The 16,883-nt window shown below is 39.5% G+C and overlaps 6 protein-coding genes and 1 long non-coding RNA gene across 10 annotated transcripts; 4 read left to right on the top strand and 3 right to left on the bottom strand.

Moving 5' to 3' along the window:
* Window positions 1–1,919: 1,919 nt before the first annotated feature.
* LOC106305970 (BTB/POZ domain-containing protein At5g48800) lies at window positions 1,920–5,126 on the top strand. 2 transcript variants are annotated; one of them, XM_013742413.1, is made up of 5 exons: window positions 1,920–2,111; window positions 2,492–2,826; window positions 2,899–2,965; window positions 3,042–4,184; window positions 4,250–5,126. In XM_013742413.1, exons 2-5 carry the CDS (start codon window positions 2,723–2,725, stop codon window positions 4,802–4,804), a joined length of 1,869 nt encoding a protein of 622 aa, XP_013597867.1. In that variant the 5' UTR covers window positions 1,920–2,111; window positions 2,492–2,722; the 3' UTR covers window positions 4,805–5,126. The 2 variants fall into 2 exon arrangements, with proteins under 2 accessions (XP_013597867.1, XP_013597866.1); XM_013742412.1 differs by having other exon boundaries at window positions 1,923–2,111; window positions 2,470–2,826.
* LOC106305972 (cytochrome B5) lies at window positions 4,923–5,971 on the bottom strand. Its single transcript, XM_013742416.1, has 3 exons — window positions 5,783–5,971; window positions 5,425–5,491; window positions 4,923–5,341 (listed from the first exon to the last, which is right to left on the bottom strand). Exons 1-3 carry the CDS (start codon window positions 5,867–5,869, stop codon window positions 5,079–5,081), a joined length of 417 nt encoding a protein of 138 aa, XP_013597870.1. The 5' UTR covers window positions 5,870–5,971; the 3' UTR covers window positions 4,923–5,078.
* Window positions 5,972–6,107: 136 nt separating this feature from the next.
* LOC106305971 (protein LOW PSII ACCUMULATION 3, chloroplastic) lies at window positions 6,108–8,074 on the top strand. 2 transcript variants are annotated; one of them, XM_013742415.1, is made up of 9 exons: window positions 6,108–6,261; window positions 6,426–6,581; window positions 6,689–6,736; window positions 6,806–6,845; window positions 6,959–7,059; window positions 7,136–7,328; window positions 7,420–7,518; window positions 7,616–7,733; window positions 7,832–8,074. In XM_013742415.1, exons 1-9 carry the CDS (start codon window positions 6,184–6,186, stop codon window positions 7,950–7,952), a joined length of 954 nt encoding a protein of 317 aa, XP_013597869.1. In that variant the 5' UTR covers window positions 6,108–6,183; the 3' UTR covers window positions 7,953–8,074. The 2 variants fall into 2 exon arrangements, with proteins under 2 accessions (XP_013597869.1, XP_013597868.1); XM_013742414.1 differs by having other exon boundaries at window positions 6,662–6,736.
* Window positions 8,075–8,160: 86 nt separating this feature from the next.
* LOC106305969 (60S ribosomal protein L13a-4) lies at window positions 8,161–9,481 on the top strand. Its single transcript, XM_013742411.1, has 4 exons — window positions 8,161–8,501; window positions 8,767–8,883; window positions 8,974–9,061; window positions 9,194–9,481. Exons 1-4 carry the CDS (start codon window positions 8,230–8,232, stop codon window positions 9,335–9,337), a joined length of 621 nt encoding a protein of 206 aa, XP_013597865.1. The 5' UTR covers window positions 8,161–8,229; the 3' UTR covers window positions 9,338–9,481.
* Window positions 9,482–10,248: 767 nt separating this feature from the next.
* On the top strand, window positions 10,249–14,396 carry LOC106306571 (probable LRR receptor-like serine/threonine-protein kinase At5g48740). Its single transcript, XM_013743231.1, has 16 exons — window positions 10,249–10,565; window positions 10,643–11,180; window positions 11,263–11,714; window positions 11,784–11,901; window positions 11,969–12,037; window positions 12,104–12,172; window positions 12,258–12,326; window positions 12,399–12,470; window positions 12,545–12,613; window positions 12,695–12,924; window positions 13,010–13,215; window positions 13,310–13,436; window positions 13,536–13,604; window positions 13,685–13,874; window positions 13,960–14,092; window positions 14,164–14,396. The coding sequence occupies exons 1-16, from the start codon at window positions 10,466–10,468 to the stop codon at window positions 14,383–14,385; spliced, it is 2,733 nt and encodes a 910-aa protein (XP_013598685.1). The 5' UTR covers window positions 10,249–10,465; the 3' UTR covers window positions 14,386–14,396.
* On the bottom strand, window positions 11,569–12,748 carry LOC106306573. The gene is made up of 3 exons (XR_001263170.1): window positions 12,507–12,748; window positions 11,825–12,402; window positions 11,569–11,736 (listed from the first exon to the last, which is right to left on the bottom strand). It is a non-coding gene; the product is annotated as an uncharacterized LOC106306573 (long non-coding RNA).
* Window positions 13,642–16,274, bottom strand: LOC106306572 (pentatricopeptide repeat-containing protein At5g48730, chloroplastic). 2 transcript variants are annotated; one of them, XR_001263169.1, is made up of 5 exons: window positions 15,859–16,274; window positions 15,371–15,777; window positions 14,539–15,278; window positions 14,180–14,359; window positions 13,642–13,695 (listed from the first exon to the last, which is right to left on the bottom strand). XR_001263169.1 is itself a non-coding variant. In XM_013743232.1 (3 exons), exons 1-3 carry the CDS (start codon window positions 16,252–16,254, stop codon window positions 14,564–14,566), a joined length of 1,518 nt encoding a protein of 505 aa, XP_013598686.1. In that variant the 5' UTR covers window positions 16,255–16,274; the 3' UTR covers window positions 14,406–14,563. The 2 variants fall into 2 exon arrangements, 1 of the variants encoding a protein (XP_013598686.1); XM_013743232.1 differs by lacking the exons at window positions 13,642–13,695; window positions 14,180–14,359 and having other exon boundaries at window positions 14,406–15,278.
* Window positions 16,275–16,883: the final 609 nt, after the last annotated feature.

Below are 16,883 nucleotides of genomic sequence, written 5' to 3'. Positions count from 1 at the left end.
TCGTCGCCTAATTAGTTACGGAAGACTATTGACATCTACAAGCTCCACTTGCTTGTTCATAGCACTTTAACAATTTTAAGGAATTTATTTTTGATATTTGAAAAACGCAAACGAAATAAAACTCTTTGGTTATTGAATATTGATTGGTGTTTTCGTCTTTATCTTACATAAAATGAGAATTTCTTTTGTTTTTCAAAAAACAAACAAGTTTGGAGTGAAACGATGGACGGAACATGCTAAACTATTGTTTGGTTTGCATGAGTAGTATGCCGAGTAACATATACGGAAATGAAAAGGTTTAAAATGCAATTTTAATTTTATGTCCTGTTAAGTTAGCTTTTTTTTAGTTTTTTTTTGTCAACCTGTTAAGTTAGTTACCTATGCCATTTTATGTTAAAGTTCGAATTATAAAAATAATCAAACTAATCAAATATCTAAAAAATCAGTTAATTTTTTTTTAAAAAACCAACACGTAAAGAATCACAATATGATCTAGATTTGGTAGTGCTGAGTTACCCAAAAAAAAAATGTATAAAGAGACGAGTGAGCTTAAGAAAGTTTTGACTTGGTAGTAGATTAAAAAAAGAAGACAATGCTTTTGTTTGTATCTAATCAAAACCGAAAAGAGATAATGGAGGTGGAGAAGACATCATTCTCACATAATCATCTCCGCATCTTTAGCTTTTGAATACTAACCAATTCATGGTTCATGGTGGTCAGTGGTTGAAGAGTTCACCCTACAAGTTGGTGAATCACTTGAACATCCTTATAGAGTTTATCCTATGCGAAAATATATATATCTGCATTAAGCATTTCCAAAAACAATTAATAAGCATGTGGATGTGAAAGAAGAACGTGATTAGGGCCCTACTTGATTCAAGTAATAAGACTAATCGACATCACACGCAAGACGCAACACTGCCCAACCAACAGAATATCAATTTGTCTGATTAAGAATAATATTTCGTTTTTTGACCAAAAATAAAAAAAAAAGAATAATATTTCGTTTCTGTAGAGGGGCGAGTATGACTTTAAATAGCAAGTCTTTTTCGAAATATTAAATTTTATGAATCAATGATTTGCAATATTTAAGAAGAGATGTACGAGTCATACAGTATTGACTTGACATGAGTATTGTGTCGAATAATGAATAGGTTAATTCCAAGGGATGGGCCGATGAGTCTTTGTCTTGGAATTGTTCACAATGAATATTTGAAAGCATCTACTCATCGAAACAAAATAGAATAAATTATATTCCATCCGTTCCTAAATATAAAATGTTCTAGGTAAAACACGTTTATTAAAAAAAATATTTTTATCTAAAAAGTATATTGAAACTATAAATTAAAACTATTTAACCAATTACAAAATATAACTATTAAATTTAATTGATTACACAGATTTAATTTGATAAAGTTAAAGCTACATAAAAATATAAAAACATTTTATATATTAGAACATAATTTTTTTTCCAAACATCGTATATTTCAGAACAGAGGGAATATGAATCTAGAGACATACGAGAGTTTTTTTTTTTTTTTGGAAAAAAAAGAGACATACGAGAGTTTTTTTTCTTTTCTTTTTTTTGGTAAAAAAGACATACGAGAGTTAAAAGCTTATACTATTACAAATTGAGAGCTGCGGTCATCTGTTAGTTTACAGTTTCTAGAAAGTTCATAAACATAGAAATTGTGTGACTGGAATAGCTATAAGTAATCAATTTCGTTTTGTAAAGAAAATTACACTTTATAATCCAATAAAAAAAAAAAAAAAAAAAGGTAAGGATCAGGTAGAGGTAGTGCTGACGTATAGAGAGCGTGAAATTGTTTATAACTTTGTATTTGATGAGCTGATCCAAGCAAAACTAGTCGATAACCTTTTGGTGCAACGGTCTAATTGGTTATTACTCTCTTTTGAGGCAACGTTGGTGGGTTTGTATTTTGCTCATAACAGGGTTAAAATGCAGGAGGTTTCTTGAATGAGAATGAGCTGAACAAGGAGGACTCAGAAGCTGATCATCGCTGCCAAGTCTGTAGATCAGCTACAACAAACTTTATGATGGTGCTTTGAGGTAAAAGTCAAATGATCGGAGTAGCTTTCTTGGCAAATATGTAAGTAAACTTCAAACTACTATTGTAATATTCTCTCTCACCCGAAAGAGAAAAAAGAAATGAAGAAGATAATGACAAATGATGACAAGAGACAAAGCAAACCAAAAAGAGGTTTTTAGATTGTAATAAAATTTCTTTTTTTTTTTCTTATTTCCGCTTTAACTTTTCCCACTCTGCAAATCATTTTCCCTTTGGATTGAAGCCTTTTGACACTTTTTCTCTTTTTTCCCACACCTTTATCAGTATGTTTTTCTTCTTTTTGCTCATATGTTTCTATTCCAACTTTTGCATAGAATCTTTTTGATATCCCTAATAAAATGGAGCTTAATTCACGTTTGACAATTGTTGCTTGAAAAAGATCTGTTCTTGACATTTCAAAGGAGGGAGAAAACCATGGAGGGACAAGCAAAGGGGACCCAACTAAAGACAAAGACAAAAACTTTGGATTTGAACAAAACATGACCAGGTGTTATGATTAATGCTCATTCAACATTACTATTACCCATCACTCTCTCTCTATCTCTGAGGAAAACTAACCATCACCAAACTAGTCTACTTTTAATTGGTTTCTTCTGCATCTTTCTCTGCTTCTTGAACATAATTCTTCCTTCATGGACAAGCATCACAACCATCTTCTGCTACAGCATCATCAACATCTCCACCACCACCAGAAGCTCTCTCTTGCTAAATCTTCTAGGCAAAGCTGTAGTGAATGGTATTGTTCTCTTCTCTTTCTTCCATTTTCACCGCCATCCCTCTTTTAAGTTTCTTTCCTGCAACTTCACAGGATCTTTCGAGACGTCCCAAGTGATATAACCATAGAAGTAAACGGAGGAAACTTTGCTCTTCACAAGGTATATCCATACTTACAAAACATTAACAGTGATATGTAGTTACTGAGAACCAATGTTTGATTTCTCCATTTCTCAGTTCCCTTTAGTCTCTAGAAGTGGAAGAATCCGTAGAATCGTCGCAGAACACAGAGACTCAGACATCTCCAAAGTGGAGCTCCTCAACCTCCCAGGAGGAGCAGAGACATTCGAGCTAGCAGCCAAGTTCTGCTACGGGATCAACTTCGAGATCACCTCATCAAACGTCGCGCAGCTCCTCTGCGTCTCTGACTACCTCGAGATGACAGAAGAGTACTCCAAAGATAACTTGGCTTCGAGAACAGAGGAGTATCTCGACAGCATTGTCTGCAAGAGCCTCGAGATGTGCGTCCAAGTCTTGAAACAGTCAGAGAATCTCCTCCCTCTCGCGGACGAGCTCAATATCGTAACCAGATGCATCGACGCCATCGCCTCGAAGGCCTGCGCCGAGCAGATCGCCTCGAGCTTCTCGCGGTTGGAGTATAGCAGCTCCGGGAGGCTTCACATGAGCAAGCAAGCTAAAGGTAACGATGGAGGAGGTGGAGACTGGTGGATTGAGGATCTTTCTGTTCTTAGGATTGATTTGTATCAGAGAGTGATGAACGCTATGAAGTGCCGCGGCGTGCGTCCTGAGAGTATAGGAGCTTCCTTGTTGAGTTACGCAGAGAGACAGCTGACAAAGACAGGACATCAAGAACACGAACAAGCCGTTGTTGAGACAATCGTTGCTCTTCTCCCAGTTGAGAAACTCGTTGTTCCTATAAGTTTCCTCTTCGGGTTGCTTAGAAGAGCGGTGATGCTTGATGCTTCGGTGTCATGCAGGCTTGATCTAGAGAGGAGGATCGGTTCTCAGCTTGACATGGCGACGTTAGATGATCTCTTGATCCCTTCTTTTCGTCACGCGGGAGATACTTTGTTCGAGATTGATACGGTTTATAGAATCTTGGTGAACTTCTCGCAGCAAGGAGGTGATGATAGTGAGGATGAAGAGTCAGTCTTTGAATGTGGTGATGATAGTAGTCCGCATACGCCTTCTCAAAGCGCAATGTTTAAAGTTGCAAAGCTTGTAGATAGTTACCTCGCTGAAATTGCTCCTGATGCTAACCTTGACCTTCCCAAATTCTTGCTCATTGCGGAAGCTTTACCGCTTCATCCTCGCACTCTTCATGATGGGTTGTACCGTGCCACTGATCTCTATCTTAAGGTAAACTCAAACAGTTTTTGCTTTTCTTGTCTTGTCTTGTTGATACTTATGTTCTCGCTTCTCAGGCACATCAAGGGTTGTCAGATTCAGACAAGAAGAAGCTGTCAAAACTTATAGACTTCCAGAAACTCTCACAAGAGGCAGGAGCACACGCTGCGCAGAACGAGCGGCTTCCTCTGCAATCAATAGTTCAGGTTCTCTACTTTGAGCAGCTTAAGCTCAGAAGCTCCTTGTGCACTTCTTACTCAGACGAAGAGACAAAGCCTAAGCAGCAGCAGCAGCAGCATCAGTCATGGAGAATCAACAGCGGAGCTCTCAGCGCAGCAATGTCCCCGAAAGACAACTACGCGTCTCTGAGGAGAGAAAACAGGGAGCTGAAGCTCGAGTTAGCTAGGCTGAGGATGAGGCTCAACGATCTGGAGAAGGAGCATATCTGCATGAAGAGAGATATGCAGAGGTCTCACTCGCGCAAGTTCATGAGCAGTTTCTCGAAGAAGATGGGGAAGCTTAGCTTCTTTGGGGGGAATCATAGCTCATCAAGAGGATCAAGCTCTCCATCGAAGCAGTCTTTCAGAACTGATTCAAAGGTGATGGAGAGAACATGCGCAAGCATGGATTAGCAAGCTCTGTCATTTTCTTTCTTATAATCTCTTTACCTGTTGCTGCTACTTGTTGAGTGCCAAGACTAGGCTGTGAGTGAGTGAGTGAATGATATTATTCTCAGTTACTCTGAGTTTCAATCTTTTGTAAATGGATTTGATTTTGATTAAAGACACAAACAAAAGGTCTCTTAAGAGAGAATATAATATCTGAAGTCTTACAAAGACAAGGCAGAGAGATAAAGAGTGTAAACCCACGTAGACAAACACTCAACGACCCACAAAGATCGAGTCCTCAAGAGGAAGGAGTCTTGGTGTAAGAGCGGATACCGAGAGCCAAGCCTAAGATAAGAAGAGGAACAAGGAACTGAAGGATCTTGATGAGGAAATCCGAGCTCTTGTTCTGGTTAGACTGGGTCTGGTTTGGAGGAGGAGGAACGAACTTGGTTTTGGTAGGGACGGTGGCGGAGTCAATATCACCGACGTAGTACTCATCAAGCATGGCTTTTGCGGTGGAGCTGTGTCCCACATCCTCAAAATCATCAGTCGCGTCTTTCCCTGGAAACAAAAAAAAATGTTGAGAAGAAGAGGTAAGTGCCCAAACATGAACTAACAAACAAAGAACGATGTGTAATGTTTACCTGTGGAAGTCAAGATGACCTCGTCACCACCAGGATGGTCGTCCAAGAACTTGGTCACATCATAAACCTATTTATATATATATACACCATCAAAAGAACAACCTTTTCAACTATTCACATATCAAACGTAGTTAACAAAGTTCAATGATACGAGATCAATCAAACAAACATGGAGTGTAAGCAATCACATTCAATAAAGAATCAGTAGGATTGATTTTAGCAAAGGGATCCAAATTATCAGTGAGTTAGAGCATAAGATCTCGCAAAAGTAGAGCAGATCTACGGTTACAGTTTGATAGTGCGATCCAGATCTTATCAGATAATGAGAGATCAAACAAGAGAGAGATGAGAATGGAACCTTGCCGTCGATGACGATCCAACAGTCCTGGTTGCTAGTGTGCTGAGAAACCTCCTCCAAGGTGAACACTTTGCCGTCTCCGCCCATCTCCGATGATCCTCAGATTATTCAAACAAACAAAAGGGTTTCTGGTGGAAGGTGGAAGGTGGAAGGTGGAAGGCAGGTGATTGGCTACTAATAAATTAGCTTAATAGATCTGGCGCCTCGCTGATAAATGCATCTTGCTTCGCTTAATCGTAATTTTTAATTAATTAAATATTTGTATTCCGTTTATTTTACTGGTTGGTATTTAATTCTTGTTTTATGACATTGAATAATAATTTATAATAAAGTTATTAATATTTATCTCAGTTTCCCTCCACAAATATTAAAAAGATACAGTTTCATTTTCTGTGGTTCATATGTCACCCTCCTCCTTCTCCATCGCATCCACCGTCTCTCCGGCTTCTCTTGCCGGAACTCTCGTATCCAACTCTAAGGTAATAACAGATATGTTGTTGCCTCCTCATTTATCATTCTCTCGGAATGCCTTTTATGTTTTCTCTTCCATTGATTAGTGAATAACCAATGTAACAGACTCTACTTTTAATTATTTCCCGTCACACACGCATCAGAATGAATGTTTTTCAATCTTGTATTGTAGACTGTTTTGGGTGGTAGTGGTATATATTGGAAGAACTATGATGCTACCAAGACGAATAGGAATCTCAAGTACAGAGTTTGTTCTGTCTCTGGAGGGTCTAACACATCTGTGGAGAATGTACCTTTTCCTCGTGATTACTTCGAGCTCATTAACCAAGTCAGCTTTCTATTTGCTCTTCTTCTTAACACCAAATTAGCTACTACCAATATTGAGTTATGTAAAGCTAAAAGCATTAGTGGATATGTTGCATGAAAAAAATACAGGCCAAACAAGCAGTTGAATTGGCTTTGAAGGACGAGAAACAGTTGATGGTGAGTTTTGCAAATGGATCTCGTTTATTATTACTGTGATCCAAGGGAACCCCTTTTTTTTTTTTACAGGAAATTGAGTTCCCAACGTCTGGTCTTGCATCTGTGCCAGGTAACTAACTACTTTCATCTTCTGTGCAGTTTTTTATTCAGTCAAGGCCTTTCTCTCCTTCTTGTTAGATGATATTGTTTAGTTCTCTTCCATTGTTACTTGTGTTGTAATAGGTGATGGTGAAGGAGCCACAGAGATGACAGAGAGTATGAATATGATACACCAGTTTTGTGACCGCCTTATATCTCCTGAAAAGGCTCGAACCACAAGAATTGTATGCACTCTTTTATCAATATCCAAATATTAACAAGATTTAACATCTATAAAAGTTCTGCTTAACATGATTTCAGTTCTTCCCGGAGGCAAACGAAGTCAAATTTGCTAAAAAAAATGTCTTTGAAGGAACTTACTTTAAACTGGACTATCTGACAAAACCTTCTCTTTTTGAGGACTTTGGTTTCTTTGAAAGAGTAAAGATGTCGGATCGAGTGAAGCCTGAAGACGAACTGTTCCTTGTTGCATACCCTTATTTTAATGTCAACGGTATAATACACCCAAACATTCATCATCTTGTTAACAACATAAGCATCTAGATCATTCATTTGGGGTGTGTTCCTCTGTTGCCAAAACTCAGAGATGCTTGTAGTGGAAGAGCTGTACAAGGAAGCTGTTGTGAACACTGACCGAAAACTAATCATCTTCAATGGAGAACTTGACCGCATACGTTCAGGCTGTATCCTTTTTCATTCTTCTCATTCATTAAATGAAACTAAACTATAGACTCTTTTAGAGAGAGAGACTCTTGTTTCCTTTAACGGTAAGCAAAAAAGACTATCCAAAGTTCTTTTACCCAAAACTGGGTGCACTGACCGAGACACTTCTTCCCAAGATGGAGACAGTTTACTACATCCACAACTTCAAAGGACAGAAAGGAGGTGTCCTTTTCAGGTTTACTTCTGCTAAAATAAAAGAAAGGAAGACAAATTGATATCCTCTTGTTTCTTGATCTTTAGCTGAATCACTTGTTTTGTTGTGAATCTATGTAGATGCTACCCCGGTCCATGGCAAGTCCTGAGAAGAACAAGAAACAAGTGCGTCTGTGTTCACCAGCAAGAATCCATGCCTTCTCTCAAGGAAGTTGCCCTAAACATTCTTGCCTCTGCTTGAGTTACATTCTTGTACTTAAAACTTCTTCATGTATTCACATACTGTATAGTAGTGTATATTAAAGTTCTATATGGGTTATTTGTCATCCATAATTGTATAATGTGAGTATTTAACTTCGGATTTCCAATGGGCCTTAGTACATGAATTACTCGGCCCATTATCATAATTCGTATTAAATAGACGCAAGTACCCCTTAAACCCTAGAATACTCGAATATAATTTAGTGAGCGTGTCTCTTCAGCCGCTAACACACACACACACAGAAGGTGAAGCGAAAATGGTGTCGGGATCAGGTATATGCTCGAAGCGCGTGGTCGTCGACGCGCGCCACCACATGCTGGGGCGTTTGGCGTCGATCGTGGCCAAGGAGCTGCTCAATGGGCAGAAGGTCGTCATCGTTAGATGCGAGGAGATTTGCCTCTCCGGTGGACTCGTCCGCCAGAAAATGAAGTACATGAGGTTCCTTCGCAAACGTATGAACACGAAGCCTTCTCATGGACCCATTCACTTTCGTGCTCCTTCCAAGATCTTCTGGCGTACTGTTCGCGGGTTAGTAGATCGAAAGATCTCTCCTTTATATCGTTTAACCTTCTTAAAGTTCCAGTTTTTAGCTTGCTTGCGTAACACGGTAGCTATTGCATTTTGTGTTTTATTGCTCGTGTTCTGATTTAGATCTCTGTGACTGTGCATTTAGTTTGTGTTTTTTAATGCTGACGTGTCAAGTTATGTATGGTTTACTTTAATGGCATACAGATGATTGTGTGGTTGTAAGAGTAATATTGAAGTTTTGGTTAATGTGTGTTTGATTTTGCAGTATGATTCCACACAAAACGAAGCGTGGAGCAGCTGCACTTGCACGCATGAAGGTGTTTGAAGGTGTGCCTCCACCATACGACAAGGTCAAGAGGATGGTTATCCCCGATGCTCTCAAGTTTGTCCCTTTTACACTCTTTTCTTCCTTTTTTATAGTTTCGCAAACTTTTCTACTTTTGTGTAATAATCATTCTTTTTTCTACTTCAGGGTCTTGAGGCTTCAAGCTGGTCACAAGTACTGTCTGTTGGGCCGTCTCTCCTCTGAAGTCGGGTGGAACCACTACGACACCATCAAGGTATCCATTTCCTTCTTTCTCCAACCTCCCTTTTGCCCTTAAATGCTTTGCACCCCGTTTGTTTTATATTGAGGTTTGTGAATTGTTAATGGCGTCTGATGACTGATGTAATACTAATGTCCGAATGAACAGGAGCTGGAGGCGAAGAGGAAGGAGAGATCTCAAGTTGTTTACGAGCGTAAGAAGCAGCTTAACAAACTTAGAGCCAAGGCTGAGAAGGTCGCTGAAGAGAAGCTCGGAGCACAGCTCGAAATTCTTGCACCAGTCAAGTACTGAGATGATCAGTAGTAGTTTGTCTTTGCATGTTTTTGAGCCGTCCTATAATACTTTTTTTTACTTTCACTTAGTTGTTGCATCGGATTTTGCCCTATGTCTTTGTACTCTCTTTTTAACTTCATTCAGAATTTATTTATCCTTCTACTTTGGCATGATCACGTTACTGAAGCAAATTAACCAACAATATAAAATGATATTAGTTACAAAAAAATAAATATTTTTCCAACTTTAAAAGGAAAATTATTAAGAATTGTTACTGGCGCTCAGGGCCTCTAAGGTTTAAGGCTTTGCAGATACTTCTGTGTACTTTGTAAAGTGTAGCTAACTAGCAACCCGGAAAGGTCATCGAAGATTGTTCACACTACCATTATTTATTTATTTATTATTTTTTTTTTTTTGATTAAACACAGTTTACCCAACGGCTTCCCAGACCCAAGAGACTAATCTGTGTCGCTGCGGCCCGAATGTTAAATCTGCAGTGGCCGGGAATCAAACCCAGGTGGCGGTGCTCACAGCTGTGAATCCTTTACCACCATAGCTAGACGCCCCGGTTAACACTACCATTATTTGCATAGTCAATAAAGCCCGATAAAAATCGATTAGAGATAAAGCATTTTATGTTTCTCAAAATGCTTCTCAGACATTGATTAAAAGTAAAATTCAAAACTAGGGAGACGTTACTATGGGAATAATTTGTCGAAAAAGCTTTTTCCCTTTAAAAGAAAGCTTAGAGGAGAATGCAATGTGAGGATTAGTGTTGAAGCCAAGCAAAACGTAATATCATTGCTTTTTTTAAGATTCTCTCTCAAGCATCAGTCTCACAATCATTCTTAAGAACTGAGCAACCAAATTTTGTTTTCTTTTTTTTTCTCTTTTGAATTTCTACTCGTAGACATTTCTATTTTATGTAACATGTAAGAATGGTTAAATAAACACTCACTGTACTTAAATTGTTAATTTAGATTATTAGCTGATACATACTGCTAGTGAGTGCATTATGACCACTGAGTAAAGTACCTACGATTCATCATCATTGATAACACCTTCACACATACAAATCCATTGATATATATATAAAGAATGAGTTCTTAGGATAATCCTAATAACACAATAGAACAATTTTAATATATGTTCTCCAGATTTCACTCAGAAAATTTGAAGATGATCTTCTGGATCGATTTGGTTTTGCTCAGTGGCTTCTGGGTGTTTGGTTTCTCCAATCCAAATGGTATGGAGAAGATTCTTGTACCATTACTTTTGTTCTTTTACCTTCAACTGTTTTATTCAATCTTTGTAATGGAACAGGTTTCTTGAGTTTGTCTTGTGGCGGCTCAAGTTACACCGCTGCTTATAACATCTCCTGGGTCTCAGACAACGATTATATCGAAACAGGTAACACTACTGCCGTTACTTACATCGAGGGAACTTCAACTTCTACTGTTCCCATCAGATTCTTCCCAGACTCTCAAAGTCGCCAGTGTTATAAGCTACCTGTGAGGAAGGACCTGTCCTCGGTTCTGATTCGAGCCACATTCGTTTATAGAAACTATGATAGCCAGAATCAGCCTCCAGCATTTCGTGTCTCTTTGGGGAGGAGTGTCACTAGTACTGTTGATCTCAGAACCAAAGATCCTTGGATTGAAGAGTTGGTTTGGCCGGTCAACAAGGATTCTCTTTCGCTTTGCTTGCTTGCGGTTAAAGGAAGAGGCATTCCGGTTATCTCCTCTCTAGAAGTACGGCCACTTCCTTTAGGTGCTTACAGAAACAGCTTAGAGGATTCGCCAAATGCTATCCTCAGGAGAAGTTACCGGATCAATAGCGGCTACACAAATGGGACTATCAGGTATGAGTTCTCTCTCAGGCTCTTTAAATATGATCTTTCTTGTGGGTGTTGAACTCACTAGGTGAATTATATTGAATGGCAGGTACCCTTCAGATCCGTTTGATCGAATATGGGATCCAGACCAAAGTTTTGCACCTTTCCACACCTCTTGGAACTTCAATAGACTCGCAAGATTGTCTTCCTTCAACATCACTGAGACTCCGCCAGATACCGTTCTACAGACTGCACGGATTCTTGCTCGCAAAGAGATACTTTCGTATACACTTTCTCTAGATACACTAGGGGGCTACTACATTATCCTCTACTTCGCTGGGATACTCTCACTCTCTCCTTCTTTTAGTGTGACGATCAATAACGAAGTCAAACAGTCTGAGTATACCGTGACCAGCTCAGAAGCCAGTGCTTTGTACTTTACGCAAAAGAGAATCAGTGAGTTAAACATCACCTTCGAAAAATTCAAGTTTAATCCTCAGGTGAACGCTCTTGAGGTGTATCAAATCCTCCAAATCCCTCCAGAAGCTTCTTCTACCACAGGTATCCTCTGTTTGATTGCTACCTAGATAGAGCAGCCAAAAAATTCACCTTCTAAGTTATCTTTTGCAGTTTCGGCGCTTAAAGTCATAGAACAATTTACCGGGCAAGACCTTGGATGGCAAGACGACCCATGCACTCCTCTTCCTTGGAACCACATTGAGTGTGAAGGAAGCCGTGTTACATCATTGTAAGACAATCCTTGCTTTTGACATTTCTGGACCTCAGCTCAGATTTTTCTTCTTGCTGTTGTCCAGGTTTCTTTCACAAATCAACCTGAGATCCATTAGTCCAACTTTTGGAGACTTGCTTGACCTCAAGACACTGTAAGTTTTCAGCATTTCTAGCGTCTCATGTATGCATGTGTGTTATCACTGAGTGTTCTCCTCCAGGGATTTGCATAATACATCACTTACTGGAGCGATACAGAATGTAGGAAGCCTTCAGCATCTCCAGCAGCTGTAATACTCATCCATATAACATTGAAGAATTATATGTTTTAGGTTTCTTGTAGTATTAAAAAAGCTTCTGATGGTATATATCCAGGAACTTGAGCTTCAATAAGATAAAATCTTTCGGATCCGAGCTGGAAAATCTGATTAACCTTGAAGTTCTGTAAGTTATCTTATACTGAGATTTTCTGGAATTGTTTTCTGTAATTCTAAAGCCAGTCTCTATTCCTTGCAGGGACCTGCAAAACAACAGCTTACAAGGATCAGTTCCTGAAACTTTCGGAAAGCTGAAGAAACTTCGTCTCCTGTAAGTAAACATTTAGACCAAAGAAGTAGCTTTTACCTCATACAGAGAAGGATCTTTATATGACTTCTGCTCAGGAATCTGGGAAACAATAACTTAGTAGGCCCCTTGCCACAGTCACTTAACAGAACGAGTCTGGAAGTAAGGTATATTGTTTCTGTCTCACCGCCATTTGCTACAGTACTCTAGTGTTGTGTTCTAGCGTTACTGATATGCTTTCTATGCAGGACAACGGGGAACCCATGCCTTTCGTTCACTTCGTCATCGTGCAACAATGTGTCTTCAACAATCGACATACCACAAGTCACTATCCCTACCAATAAGAAACACAAGAAGCAAAACCGTATAGCGATCTTGCTAGGAGTTTCTGGTGGCGCCTTGTTTGCCACTCTCCTCATCTTTGTTTTCATGTCGATCTTCACGAGGAGACAGAGAAACAAAGAGAGAGATATAACCAGTATGGGGGAACAAACACTTTCTTTTTTTGCTCCCACATAGTTTGTGGCTTTATGATTCTTAATAGTTATCAAAATCTGGATCAGGAGAACAACTGAAGATGCAGAACTGGAACACTTCAAGAATCTTTTCTCACAAAGAGATCAAGACAGCTACAAGGAGCTTCAAGGAAGTGATTGGCCGTGGAAGTTTTGGATCTGTATACCATGGGAAACTACCAGATGGAAAACAAGTTGCTGTCAAAGTGAGATTTGATAAAACTCAACTTGGAGCTGATTCTTTCATCAACGAGGTTAAGCTTTAATTTGAATATTATGCATTCAAATTCATCTTTAGTGATCCGAGTGCTTCGATCTAATGTCTCCCTTTGTACTGTCTACTTCTAGGTGCACCTTTTGTCTCAGATACGCCACCAAAATCTAGTTACCTTCGAGGGCTTCTGCTACGAACCAAAAAGGCAAATACTAGTATATGAGTATCTGCCTGGTGGATCATTAGCTGATCATCTTTACGGTATGCAAATCCCCAAGTATCTACCGAATGCTCATCATCCTTTTCCAAAACCATCTTCCTCTCAAATTTACAGCGTTCTGTGCTATCTTGCTTCTGCAGGTCCAAGTCGTAAAAGACTTTCACTGAACTGGGTTTCAAGACTAAAGGTTGCAGTTGATGCTGCAAAAGGTACATCTTCAACATCAGTCATTAGTACTAAACACACATTTGATTCTGGCAGATAGTAACATTCCGTCTTGTTCATGAAGGGCTGGACTACCTGCACAATGGAAGTGAGCCAAGAATTATACACCGGGATGTAAAGTGCAGCAACATACTTCTGGACAAGGATATGAACGCAAAAGTTTCTGACTTCGGCCTATCAAAACAGTTTACAAAAGCAGATGCATCTCATATTACTACTGTTGTTAAAGGCACTGCAGGCTACCTTGACCCTGAGTAAAATCTACTGTAACCATCTCTCAGCATTCGTGACGGATAAACATTTTCATTAACTAATCATTAATCATACTTTTCATTCCAGATATTACTCTACCCTGCAGCTGACAGAGAAAAGTGATGTCTATAGCTTTGGTGTGGTTCTGTTGGAGCTCATCTGTGGAAGAGAACCCTTAAGTCACTCAGGATCACCAGATTCTTTTAACTTAGTACTATGGGTAAGAATAACATGATTGTCTTTCTTTCATTATCTCCCAGAGTCATAAAATATAGTGCTACTTATATGCAGGCTAGGCCAAACTTACAAGCAGGAGCATTTGAGATTGTGGATGATGTCTTGAAGGGAACATTTGATCCAGAGAGCATGAAAAAAGCTGCTTCTGTTGCTATAAGATGTGTGGGGAGAGATGCATCAAGCAGACCATCTATTGCAGAGGTTTTGACTCAGCTGAAAGAAGCGTACAGCCTTCAACTCTCATATCTAGCTGCTTCAGGACATACAGACATATAAACATATATCACAAACAAGAGTAAAGAACTATACTTGTATCACTTTTTTTATGCTTTCTGTTTTTGTGTTACAAAGTTTTGTAAGCGAAATGAAATGTATTTACAATATTCTCATACTAACTACATTCCTTGGCTAGTAGATATATAAATATACCAGAAAATTAAGCTCTATTCCTTCGCTAAAAGTCCGGCTTCTTCAACACAACTTGGGCTTCACCAACGGACTCGACCACACCATCAAGTTCCTTAACATGGCTAGTCATGCCACTAATTCTGTAAGCCTTAACCATTGTCCTGTATGTAATCTTATCAGGTTTAACTCCCTTCTTCTCCATTAATTCGAGAACACCTTTCATCTCTGCAAACTTCTCCATCCTCCCGTAGGCATCTACCAGACAGTTAAAGAACACAAGGTCCAACCTTACGTCTGAGTTCTCAATGAAACGCAAGACTCCTCCAATTTTATTCGCTTTACCAGCTCTTCCATAGGCACGAACAAGAGAACACAGTGTAACACAGCTTGGCTTTATCCTCTCTGACTGCATCAGCCTAAACAAGTATTCCACTTGTTTCAAGTCTCCTGCCCTCCCGAACGCGTCAATGACCACATTGTAGGTGACTATGGTCCACGAATAGTGGTACTTCTGCATGAACTCCATCACGGCGCTCATCTTCTTGTAATTTCCTGTTTTCCCATACGAATCAAGGAGGATGTTGAATGTTCTGATGTTGGGTTCGATCCCAGAGCTCTGAAACTTGTCGTAACAATTCTCCATCATTTCTATCTGCCCGTTCCCACCAAAGGCTCTAAGTGTTGAGTTCATGGTCCAAGAATCAGGCTTGCAGTCATCCTCTCCAAGCATTTGGATAAGTGTTGATTCCATCTCCACAAACCTTCCAAAAAAAAAAAAAAACTATCTCAGCTTATACATGCTTTGAACTAAACCATAATAACTCAACAAGGACAGTAAAGGGTGCTAAAGTACATTTTTGCTTTCCCATACGCATCGATGAGGGTATTATACGTGATTGTATTAGGCCTAATACCCAGTCTTCTCATGTCAGCGAGCAGAGCCTGAACCTCATCAAACGCAAAAACCTGAAGAAACGACTTGATGAGGATGGAGTAAGTATGCACATCGGGATGACAGTTATGACTGCTTTTCATAAGTTCCAGAAGAGTAAACGCATCGTCAAATCGTCCACTCCTGCTATAAGCAGATAGAAGCGCAGTATACACTTCATGATTCACCACACAGCCTTCACCGATCATTTCTTGAAAGAGCCGATGAGCCTTTTCAGGCTGCTTGCATTTGCCAAGCATGACGATGAGCTTGACGTAGATGCCGACGTTAGGTTTGTACCATAGCTGTTCTCGAAGTAGCTCAAACACCTTACACAGAATCAAATCCCAAAAATTAAAAAAAAAAAATTAACAAAGTATAAGTCGAGAGAGCAGACGAAGTTTACAAACCTGAAGAGCAGATTCCCATCGGAGAGCTGTGATTCGCTCGTGGAGAGCCTCGAGCACCGTCCTTGGGAGAAGCTTCTTCGAGTTGGTTGGTCCTTTCTTCTTCTCGATTATCGCCTTTGTAGCTTCTCTTCGGAGTATTATCGATATCGCTTTCCTAGACGCGATTTTGGAGTTCATTTCATCTTGAATCTCCTTCGAGTATCTCTCCTCCGTGCTCTTCACCCATTTTCTCGGCCTCGTGTCTCTAACCGCCAGGGAGGAGTCGTTACTCGTATGTTTAGGCTCGCGCGGGGAAAAGGATGCGCATCGCACTGTAACTTTCCTCTCCGCCGGACGGCGGTTGTACGCCGACGGAAGTGGCTGAGCGTGGCTCGTGGAGGTGGAGAGCGAAACCATTTGGACTAATCACCAGAATTTTCAAGGATCAGACAAATTTGAAAAAAAAAAAGGAAAATGGATAGCTTTTCAGAATGTTATCGGGCCAGGCCCAAATAACCAAACGGGCCTACAGGCTTGGAGGATTTTCAAATCTCAATTACACTCAAATGAAATGATCATAGAACTATAGAAGTGTTCCAATAAAAATGGATCATAGACAGCTAGGGATGTTAACTACAGTGTTAGGGCTCAGCCCTCTTTTGTTTATTATAAGCCCAGCCCTATTTTAACCCAACCATATTTTAACCCTATTATAATCAAGGGTTAGGGCTGGTACCAGAGTTAGCTCATTTAATTGAAAAAAATATTTCATTTATTTTTGTTATTAAATTTTAAAGATAAAACTAGATTAATTAAGATATGATATGATTCTTTCCTCCAATTTGTTGAGCATCAAAATCAAAAGTTTTCCTCCCAAAATCGCAAAATCGAGTTTTTACTCCACAACTAAGAATAAAGTTTTTCCGTAAAAAAAATTGTATTTTTTTCCGCCAAAACCTAATTTGAGTTTTTCCACCAAAACCACAAAATCAAGTTTTCCCGCCAAAACCACAAAATCGAGTTTCCCGCAAAATCGAGTTTAGATC

This window comes from Brassica oleracea, chromosome C7 (genome assembly GCF_000695525.1).
Source record: "Brassica oleracea var. oleracea cultivar TO1000 chromosome C7, BOL, whole genome shotgun sequence".
Taxonomy (NCBI): domain Eukaryota; kingdom Viridiplantae; phylum Streptophyta; class Magnoliopsida; order Brassicales; family Brassicaceae; genus Brassica; species Brassica oleracea.
The sequence above is the reverse complement of the archived record's forward strand: the minus strand, read 5'-3'. Positions and strand labels throughout refer to the sequence as shown.

What these genes read in the sequence shown, in the direction of transcription:
- LOC106305970 (XM_013742413.1), top strand. Translation starts at nt 2,723, where the DNA reads ATGGACAAGCATCACAACCATCTTCTGCTACAGCATCATCAACATCTC. An exon ending in GAAACTTTGCTCTTCACAAG is followed by an intron (nt 2,966 to 3,041) that starts GTATATCCATAC and finishes TCCATTTCTCAG; the next exon opens with TTCCCTTTAGTCTCTAGAAG. An exon ending in CCACTGATCTCTATCTTAAG is followed by an intron (nt 4,185 to 4,249) that starts GTAAACTCAAAC and finishes CTCGCTTCTCAG; the next exon opens with GCACATCAAGGGTTGTCAGA.
- LOC106305972 (XM_013742416.1), bottom strand. Translation starts at nt 5,869, where the DNA reads ATGGGCGGAGACGGCAAAGTGTTCACCTTGGAGGAGGTTTCTCAGCAC. An exon ending in GGATCGTCATCGACGGCAAG is followed by an intron (nt 5,492 to 5,782) that starts GTTCCATTCTCA and finishes ATATATAAATAG; the next exon opens with GTTTATGATGTGACCAAGTT. An exon ending in GGTCATCTTGACTTCCACAG is followed by an intron (nt 5,342 to 5,424) that starts GTAAACATTACA and finishes TTTTGTTTCCAG; the next exon opens with GGAAAGACGCGACTGATGAT.
- LOC106305971 (XM_013742414.1), top strand. Translation starts at nt 6,184, where the DNA reads ATGTCACCCTCCTCCTTCTCCATCGCATCCACCGTCTCTCCGGCTTCT. An exon ending in ACTTCGAGCTCATTAACCAA is followed by an intron (nt 6,582 to 6,661) that starts GTCAGCTTTCTA and finishes TAAAAGCATTAG; the next exon opens with TGGATATGTTGCATGAAAAA. An exon ending in CCCTTATTTTAATGTCAACG is followed by an intron (nt 7,329 to 7,419) that starts GTATAATACACC and finishes GCCAAAACTCAG; the next exon opens with AGATGCTTGTAGTGGAAGAG.
- LOC106305969 (XM_013742411.1), top strand. Translation starts at nt 8,230, where the DNA reads ATGGTGTCGGGATCAGGTATATGCTCGAAGCGCGTGGTCGTCGACGCG. An exon ending in TTCTGGCGTACTGTTCGCGG is followed by an intron (nt 8,502 to 8,766) that starts GTTAGTAGATCG and finishes TTGATTTTGCAG; the next exon opens with TATGATTCCACACAAAACGA. An exon ending in ACCACTACGACACCATCAAG is followed by an intron (nt 9,062 to 9,193) that starts GTATCCATTTCC and finishes CCGAATGAACAG; the next exon opens with GAGCTGGAGGCGAAGAGGAA.
- LOC106306571 (XM_013743231.1), top strand. Translation starts at nt 10,466, where the DNA reads ATGTTCTCCAGATTTCACTCAGAAAATTTGAAGATGATCTTCTGGATC. An exon ending in GGAAGCCGTGTTACATCATT is followed by an intron (nt 11,902 to 11,968) that starts GTAAGACAATCC and finishes GCTGTTGTCCAG; the next exon opens with GTTTCTTTCACAAATCAACC. An exon ending in CTGATTCTTTCATCAACGAG is followed by an intron (nt 13,216 to 13,309) that starts GTTAAGCTTTAA and finishes GTCTACTTCTAG; the next exon opens with GTGCACCTTTTGTCTCAGAT.
- LOC106306572 (XM_013743232.1), bottom strand. Translation starts at nt 16,254, where the DNA reads ATGGTTTCGCTCTCCACCTCCACGAGCCACGCTCAGCCACTTCCGTCG. An exon ending in GATGGGAATCTGCTCTTCAG is followed by an intron (nt 15,778 to 15,858) that starts GTTTGTAAACTT and finishes ATTCTGTGTAAG; the next exon opens with GTGTTTGAGCTACTTCGAGA. An exon ending in GCGTATGGGAAAGCAAAAAT is followed by an intron (nt 15,279 to 15,370) that starts GTACTTTAGCAC and finishes TTTTTTTGGAAG; the next exon opens with GTTTGTGGAGATGGAATCAA.